General features: G+C 39.7%; 1 protein-coding gene across 1 annotated transcript; it reads left to right on the top strand.

Annotated features, from left to right (window-relative positions):
• The first annotated feature begins 213 nt into the window (after positions 1-213).
• LOC117783952 lies at positions 214-2,414 on the top strand. The gene is given in 2 exon segments (XM_034621528.1): positions 214-2,031; positions 2,033-2,414. Coding segments are annotated over 2 exon segments (1,989 nt in total). The 5' UTR covers positions 214-241; the 3' UTR covers positions 2,232-2,414.
• Positions 2,415-8,542: the final 6,128 nt, after the last annotated feature.

Raw genomic sequence — 8,542 nt, 5'->3', positions numbered from 1 at the left:
CAAGGTTCGAACCCAGGTGGTATATAAGCCAAATCGAGAACCGAATCGATGCCTCGCTCTATGGTTCGAACCGCCTAACCGAACCTTTAACAACATTTTGGAGGTTTGCAGCCTTACTTAAAATATACTTATAATTATTGTATATTTAATAATAGAGGCTATTGTCAAAAATATTAGATACAGCAATCAATCTAAATTTATCGAAAACAAAATTTGTGTAGATATTCAATTTCTGGTGGAAATGTATTCAACGGTTTTCATCTATACTCCTCCATCTGAATCCAGCCAAGGGGGTAAGGGCTGCGACTGCTGGCGGCCAGATAAGATCGATTGTCGGGACACGAAGAGGGAGAGTCAGGAGTATGTTGATTTGGACTTGGATGACATTGCCAACAGTGTGATGCACGTGATGCGCATCTGTCGACTGCATGCCTGGGAGGTGAAGCGCACCAGGGATGCGATCAAGCGATCCTTCAGGCACTACGAGGAGATACGCTACAGAATTGATCGTGTGCCGAGGAAGCGATTCAACAAGGAGAACTTCCTGCATGATGTGGCCGTAGAGGCGGGCATGGTACGCATGGACGGACAACTGGCCTACGGCATTGTGAAGCGTGCCTTCCGGGCCTATTACCACGGCACGGGCGAGGGGGGCAGACGGGTGGAGTCGTTCGCCAAGCAGATGCGGCATCGAGCCGAGTGCCTTTGGCTGCATGCCGCCAAGCGGACGGCGATGATCTTTGCGGTCTATGCGGGTCTCATGTACACGGAGCAAATGCAATATGAGCAGTGCATCGAGTGTATCTACTTGAGTCTGTTCAAGGAGCTGGAGTCTCGCTTCAAATTCGAGACATCCGAGCCGCGTGTCTGTCAGTGTAAGCCGGAAGATAATAATCGAGTGGAGAGCGTGTGGGATGCGTTGTCCGGCACCACAATGATGAGTGCAACCACCAATATAACCACCGAACTGTTCTTCAACAAGCACACATTCGAGGTCAGCAATCCGACCTCAGCGGTATCCATTAAACTGAACTACACGGTGGTATCCATGGAGCACACGGCCCCCCGCTCCGAGGAGCAGGTGCAGCCCAAGGCGCCACTTACTAAGTCCTCCAATTACACTTTAAAGTCCGCCTCCATATCGAACATATCAAAGAAGTCCAAGAAGAAGAAGCCAAAGTCCAGGAAGAAGAAGAAGAAGAAGCGAGACACCAAATGCAACTGTCCAAGTCTGCAGTGCATCGAGGAGCGACCACCGCCGGTTATCACCGCCGAGTGCAGTCAAGGACCCTATGTCTGCCGCTGGATACCCTACGAGGAGACCTTCCCCGCCCACTGTGTGCCCTGCCCGCCCATGGAGGACATCTGTCCGCCGTGCGACCATGACCCACGACCCTGCGACCGTGAGTGCACCTGCACCTGTGACGTCTGCACCTGTCCGCCCGCCGACGAGTTCGTGGAGGAGGAGCATGTCGAGAAGCTCTCGGGATCCGGCTTGGAGGATCGCGACACAGACTTCTGCTGGCTGGCGCCATTCCGTGACGGGCCTAGGGTTGAGAGGGCATTGGAATCATCCGAGGATGAGGAAGAACTGGGCAATGAAGAGGAGCCCTTCCAATGCCGCTGCACCTGTGAATATAAGCAGCGTGCTTTTCCACATCTCTTTACCTATCTGGCGCCATTCAAGCCAGAGCCAAAGGCTCCAGAGGAGGAAGTACCTGTTGAGGAACCAGCCAAACCCAGAAAGCCGCCTTGTGGCATCTCTTGGGAAACCTATCAGTGCTGGATGGAGCCTATCAAAGTAGAAGACGAGGACTCGGAGCCGCTCTGTAGAACTTGCCCTCATATCACAGCGTTAGACGCTGCCCTAAATCCCCGTGAGCTTCCCAAAGAGGAAAGCATGGACGTGGATGTCGATGTGGAAAACCAACACTTTCCATCAAATGGAAATACCTCTGGCAAGGAGCAAAGACGTAGTAAGGCGGGAAAGTCCTCGAATGCCGACTCACATCTGAAGGAAGCACCTTTTTAAAAAATTCTCTGACAACTCTAAAGCCCAGGGTAAGGAGGGTCAATCAAGCAGTGCCCAGACATCCAAGTTGCCTGAACCAAAGCAAAAAACTCCTCCAGCCGCTGCAGCAGAAGCTTCTGCTCCTGACAGTGCTCAAAGACCAAGTGACGACCATTTAACCAAGGAAGATATCGCAAAGATGTTGGGTTTAAGCAAGTAGACAATAAAAATGTTAATAGGTGAAAACTCTAAAATATCATTGCAGAATGTGTAACATATATTTGAAAAAATATATAATAGAGTGTCTAATTTTTGGGTTATCCTCGAATTTTGGATAGGTTTGCAATTTGAAATTTTATAAGTAGCCATTCTTAGTGGAGTTAAAATATCCTTGTCTTCAATTTTATAGAAATTCTCAACTTTTTAATGGAATGCCCGATTTGAGAGCCGAGTTCCTTAAGGTTAAATAGTTTTTGCTTCCATTGAATGATGCTCATTCCAAATCATTCAATAAATTGTTGAAATTATGTTACATTGAAACATTAGACGCCTTGGCATAGAAATGAAAGTATGCTTTCAAATAGTTTTTGCCATGTTATTTGATATTTTTTGATATCTCTTTTTTTATGATTGTCAATATTTTTTCACAAATTTCTAAGAGTGTGTTTATGTTTAACAAACGAACTGTCAATTGATTGTCAAATTAAAAATCAAATATTAAGTGCAAATGGGGCTGGAGACAGTAGAAAGGACATGTGTGTGTCTATGCGAGAGTCCTTTTGAAATTGTAAACTGTTTTTGTGGCAACTTTTGCAACTGTTGACACGGGCGGGCCTTGAGGGGCGGTTCGAACCACTTCAGCTGCAAAAACTATTTGAAATATTATACAACACGCACAGCACCACAATAACATATCAAAGCAAATACAACAACACGCATCATTTCGTGAATTCTGACACACAATATTTTGTATTGTGTCGCAACTAACAAGGGGCGGTCAGTTACGCCCACAATGGACAACATTTGCTACGTTCCCACTCTCCACTCTCCAATTCCAATAATACTTCGATTCCCCGCCTCATATTTTCAAAATATGATATTTGCATTGTCAATAGTTTTCTTCTTGTGCCACACAAATCTCGTTAAAAACAAATCACGTAGGGGTTCTTCTACCATTTTGGGTTTTCAGAACTTTTCTGGCTTCTAGTCGAATAATTGCAGACAAATTGTAAATCTACAACAGTGCCAAACATTTTGCGGATTGTGGCTCCTTGACAAGGGACATTCCTAAGTTTTTTGACAGACGCTTTTAAGCAGAAAATTGTTTGCTCATAACTTTTGATCTGACCTCCCTAAAGAAAGGGTTACAACCTATCAAAGAAAAATAACAATGAAAACCTTGCTATCAACTAATACGAAATTTAATTTTGAACTCAATCAGATATGTTACGAATTTCTGAATGCCACACAAAGCACAGTTTGACAGGTATAGGGATAACATAAAATACCAAACAAATTTTAAAAAAAATGTAGTATATTTTATAAATGTTTTTAATTTCTCAAACCGAAACAAATATTGGTTGCTGTTTCGGACAAGCAAAAATAATTGAACAAAATTTAATAAATGAGAATGCTTAATGAATTCAGAGGCCAAATCAAAATGACATTTCGTTTAAAAGTCGGTTCAGTTATGACAAAGTTATGAAAGTTTGAAGCTGGTCAAACCTTTGATCTTGCCACTTTACAATTCAAAATTCTTGTCAAACACAAATTTAAAATAAATATAAGTTTAGTAAGAATATTTAAATTTTCTTATTAATTATTCTTTTAATATTTTTAAATTTATTTCTTGTACAACCAATTTCACTTATCATTAGATATTAGTGTATATTTTATCGATAAGCCTATTGAATGACTATTTAAAACACATTGCAGCATTTGAGCTGCTTTTTAAGTGGCAACTTTCGCCAGTGCACGGAACTGTTAACTGATTGTTAGGCTGAGTGTTGCAGCTGCCTGTTGAATGCAACTGCAACACCCTGGCAATTACGTGCAACACATGAATTACTAGTGTATTTGGGGGCCTAACATGGAGACTTTCGCCGCATTGAGTAAAAGTTTCGGGGGCAGTCAAACATTGGCAGAGACACGACTTCAAATTAACACGTAAATTGCGGCAACTTAACGCGCGTCGCGGAGGAGTTGCCATTGAGTGGAAGGTGCTGCCAGAGAGTGTTGGCCAATGGGCTAAGACTCGTTAAAGGTTGCTTGGCCAGTTGGCCAGCTCGCTGGTTGGCTGCTTGGTTGCTTGCTTGGTTGACTGGATGGCCTAGCGGGCCTTGTTACAATTAATTGCATATGCCAGGCAACATTTTTGCATACCGGCAACATGTTGTAGTTAACAATAAATTAGCGTTTAAAATGCAATGGGCTGCTTGGCTAACTGGCACTATTTCCTAGCCCTGGCAATGGCCCTGTCCCTATCCCTGTCCCTGTCCCTGTCCCTATCCCTGTCCCTATTCCTCGCACTTGGTCGCGCCTTGTTAGCTCTAAAAGATCACGCAGCCAGACGGCAGTTGGTGATCAATCAACTGGCTTTAATGGGAGAACCGCGACCCGCTCGCAACATGATAGTTTACTTGAATTGCGCAATTAATTAGTTTCGTGTTAATGAGCAATGCAATGCGCATCATCATCTTTGCCATCCTCATCATCATCATTATCATGGTGAAGAACAACAAGACACTTTGGCATTTGAGAGACGAACCAAGATGCTCCACACACACGCTCGATACTCGGCTTTTACGTCCAGGAATTTTCTAAATAGCCTCTCTGGCCTTCTGGCCAAGTCAGCGATATCAGCCAGCTAGCTACTACTGGCTGTAGACGTTTTATGACTTTGTTTTATATGCCTTTGAAGTGTGTGCACCCAAGAATATGCAGCTTCCATTTATGCTTTATAAGGCACTTCTTCTTTAAGTAGCAATGCATTTTCTCTTCTTGGGAAAATAATAAAAAAATAATTCAAGCTGCGGCACATTATTATTATTATATTAAAGACTTTCAAATTGTGTGTAACCTTCATATATTTTTTAGTTTTTTTTTTTCAGTTATAATTAAAGCTTGAGCTTAAACAAAAATATTTTAAATTGCATATGTTTATTTTTATTAAATTCATGATTATGAAATTTTTGCCAATTATAGTAGTAATAAATGCTACAGTAATAGAATAAAGCATATAGTTCAAGCGTAAAAGATTGCTAATATTCATTAATTATAAATCAACATTTAATAATTGAAATCACTTTAATTTTGTAATAAGTAATGGTAAAAATACATGTATAATTCCTTTACAATTTAAAATCTAACAAACCGCAAATAAAAAATAGTTTATTAACAGTTAACATGCTCATGGCAAAGTTGAAAACGCTCTTATGTATCATTTTTTTTATCAGCTTTCAGCATTCGTTCAGCAAATCTGTTTAATCCACACATCAAAGTACTCAACAACTCTCTAGTCTTACAATGACCCTGCAGCCTTATCCATCAATCAAAAGTAAAACTGGATGTGGAAACTATTTGCGAAATCAATAAATACCCATAAACTTGATATACAAAACGGAAACTTTTGGCTATAACCGTTGCCGCATTTATATATAGTAGTTAGATGTATCTAGCTAGATAAACTGAAAACTGTATTTTATTTTTACCATTTTGGTCTCGTTTTTGATGCAAATAATTGCTGACAGCTAAATAGTTTCGAATCCAAAAATGTTTGGCATAGTTTGGGGCAAAATATTTCAAAAAGTTTTGGCCAAAATCCCGTACTTGAACGCCGCATCGCCCAAAACCGCAGAATGCACATTTGCGCCGGCTCTTGGGGCTGGATCCAGCTCTCGGTTTGGCTCTGGGTTGCTTTTCCAGCTTCAGCTACGGGCTACAGCTGTTGGGGTACTCGTATTTGAATTCGAGAGAGTACTCAACATGCAGCTGCAACTTGTTTGTGGTTTGTTGTATCTGTTGGATGTTGGATGCAAGATTGTTTTTGCGTAGTTTGCGATTGCAGCGATTCGGTTATTTTGGCTGCAAATAGTTGTGAGCAATTGTATCTCCGCTAGTTGAATGCAACGCCGCTGTGGCCACACACATGACAAATCTCATGGTGCTTTATGGCAGCCAACATATGTTGCCATTCAAAATATTTAACCACAGCAAAGCTTGTTCTTCCAGAGATGATGAGGGATACTGAAATCAGCAGCAAAGCGGCAACTTGATTAATGGCAGCATTCAATGCAAGTGCATCAAAAGTTTTGGGGCGTTGTCGCATGTTTCATGTAGCATGTATCCATCAGATACACAGTTTGTCAACGACGCTTTCAACTGACATAATCATCAATTAATGCGCTATTAATAGAGGCTTTCCCCAAAGTGGCCATCCCCTTGTGTGCCCCGTCTGTCTTCCTCTTCAGCTCCATCTCTGTCCCTATTCCATTCTCTATCTCTATCTCCGTCTCAGTCTTTGTCTCTGTCTCCGCGAGCGTTTGTAGGCGCGACAACACTTAGGGCCCAACATATGTTTGTGTCAATTTGATTGAAGAGGCAGCAAAACAGAAAAAACTAACAAGAAAGCAAAGATCTAAATCTAAGCATAGACGAAGCTTTGAATACACTTCTCTAAATTTATTTAGTATTTTATTAGTTTATTTTTAGTCAATATCAGTGAGTAATGAACATAATATAAATAATACTATGGACTTACATACATTTTAATATAATAAACTTAAATTTTATATTTAAAAAAATGTAACTTTTATTATTTAATATATATTTAACTGATCACTTTGACGAGTTTTAGTTCTTCTCAAGTCATATCTTCTAATAGGTCATTATGATCACATATATACCCTCTCATATGCATAGAAATAACTTTTAAATTGCTGCTAAATTACAAAATGATTATAAATTCAATTCGTAACCCAATTCGATTTGAATTAATCAATCAAATACGTATGAAAAAGCAATACCTATAAGCTGAACTCTTATCAAAAATAAGAAGGAAAAAAAAATAACTTAAGCACTTGCGTGTGGTTTCAGCCACAAACTGAAACTGTTGGCAATGAAGGTCGCCAAGCTAATTTACTGACCATAATTAGCATTGGGCTTGGACTCGGCTCAAATTGTTGTTGGGAACGTTTTACAGTTTTCCAAGCTCATAGATAATTTTCAATAAGAGCAAAGCCATTTGCTATCCATTTAGTGTGTGCTGTATTTATGTATGTATGTGATTGGCTGTGTGTGGCACAGTTATAAGTACCATGCATTAGCCCTCTCAACCATCGTAAATCGACTGGCACGCAATGGCCTTGTCCCTAAATCCACTACCAATCCCAATACCAATCGACACACATGCGTGTTGTGGCTTAAAGTGCATTTTATGCTGGCCTAAGGGCATAGAATTTGGAATTTTTTTCAGTTATTTGGTTATTTATTTTTTTGTTAACCTTTTTTCTCTATTGACTGAGAACTACTTTGAATTGGGCAACGATTTTCAGCTCTTTAAAGTGAATAACCAAAGGGCAAATTTATGAATTCTTTTGATTCTTTAATATATACATGATTATAGATCATGTGAAAGCTTGTGATTTAAAGGAGAGTGCATTTAAAGAAATTAATGAATCTCTGAAAAAGAGCATATTACAAAGTTATTGAAACTAGAAGTCAGCAAATATAAGTGTTACTAAGAATTCTGGACTGTCCTAACATATTATATTTAACATACTTTAATTTATTACATGTTATTAAATTTATATATTCAAATTTTGAATGTATAGCTCCTGTGCTTAGTTTGTTTTATTTTTTCTCCGCTGACTTTTCGCATCATTGTTTTTATTTTAAACCTTACCATATGCTTTACTTGTTTGAAGACCATAAAATTCTATGCATGCCATCAGCTAAGTACCTGAATCAGCTCCAGAATCCCACTCCCTTCTCCAACCACTTCCCTTCCAATCCAATGAGCTTAGTCAAAACATCGCACACGCATTTTAAAGATGCAAAAACTTTTACATTTAACCGCATTTATGAAGATGCCAGCTGCTTGCCAACTTCTAGGTATGTGTAGATTTATATATATATATTTATCAGAGTATGTATAAATCGAAAAGCCCGGTAAATGTTTCGTTTGCGTTGGAAAGGAAAACAAAACCTTTTGAAGCTTTCAAAAGATTTTCACCTTTTATTAGATGCCAAGTTTATTGTTTTGCCCAAGTTCGCGATGTTGGCAGGTGAATATCAACACCATTCGAAAGGATAAATCCTTGCCAGCACACACACTAGCACACACACACACACGCATACTAATACTCACTCATACACTCGCATATGTTATGTAAAATTGATTTGCCTTTGCTCCGGCTGCTTCTGTTTGGGTTTGCTTTTGTTTTGTTTAGGGATAATCCCATACATTAGACTTTTGTTAGGTGCTTGTTTGATTTTCCCTTTTTTTTTTTTGCTTGTCTTCTATTTTTTTTT

The sequence above is a fragment of the Drosophila innubila genome (assembly GCF_004354385.1).
Source record: "Drosophila innubila isolate TH190305 chromosome 2R unlocalized genomic scaffold, UK_Dinn_1.0 1_C_2R, whole genome shotgun sequence".
NCBI classification, from domain to species: Eukaryota; Metazoa; Arthropoda; class Insecta; order Diptera; family Drosophilidae; genus Drosophila; species Drosophila innubila.
The sequence above is the reverse complement of the archived record's forward strand: the minus strand, read 5'-3'. Positions and strand labels throughout refer to the sequence as shown.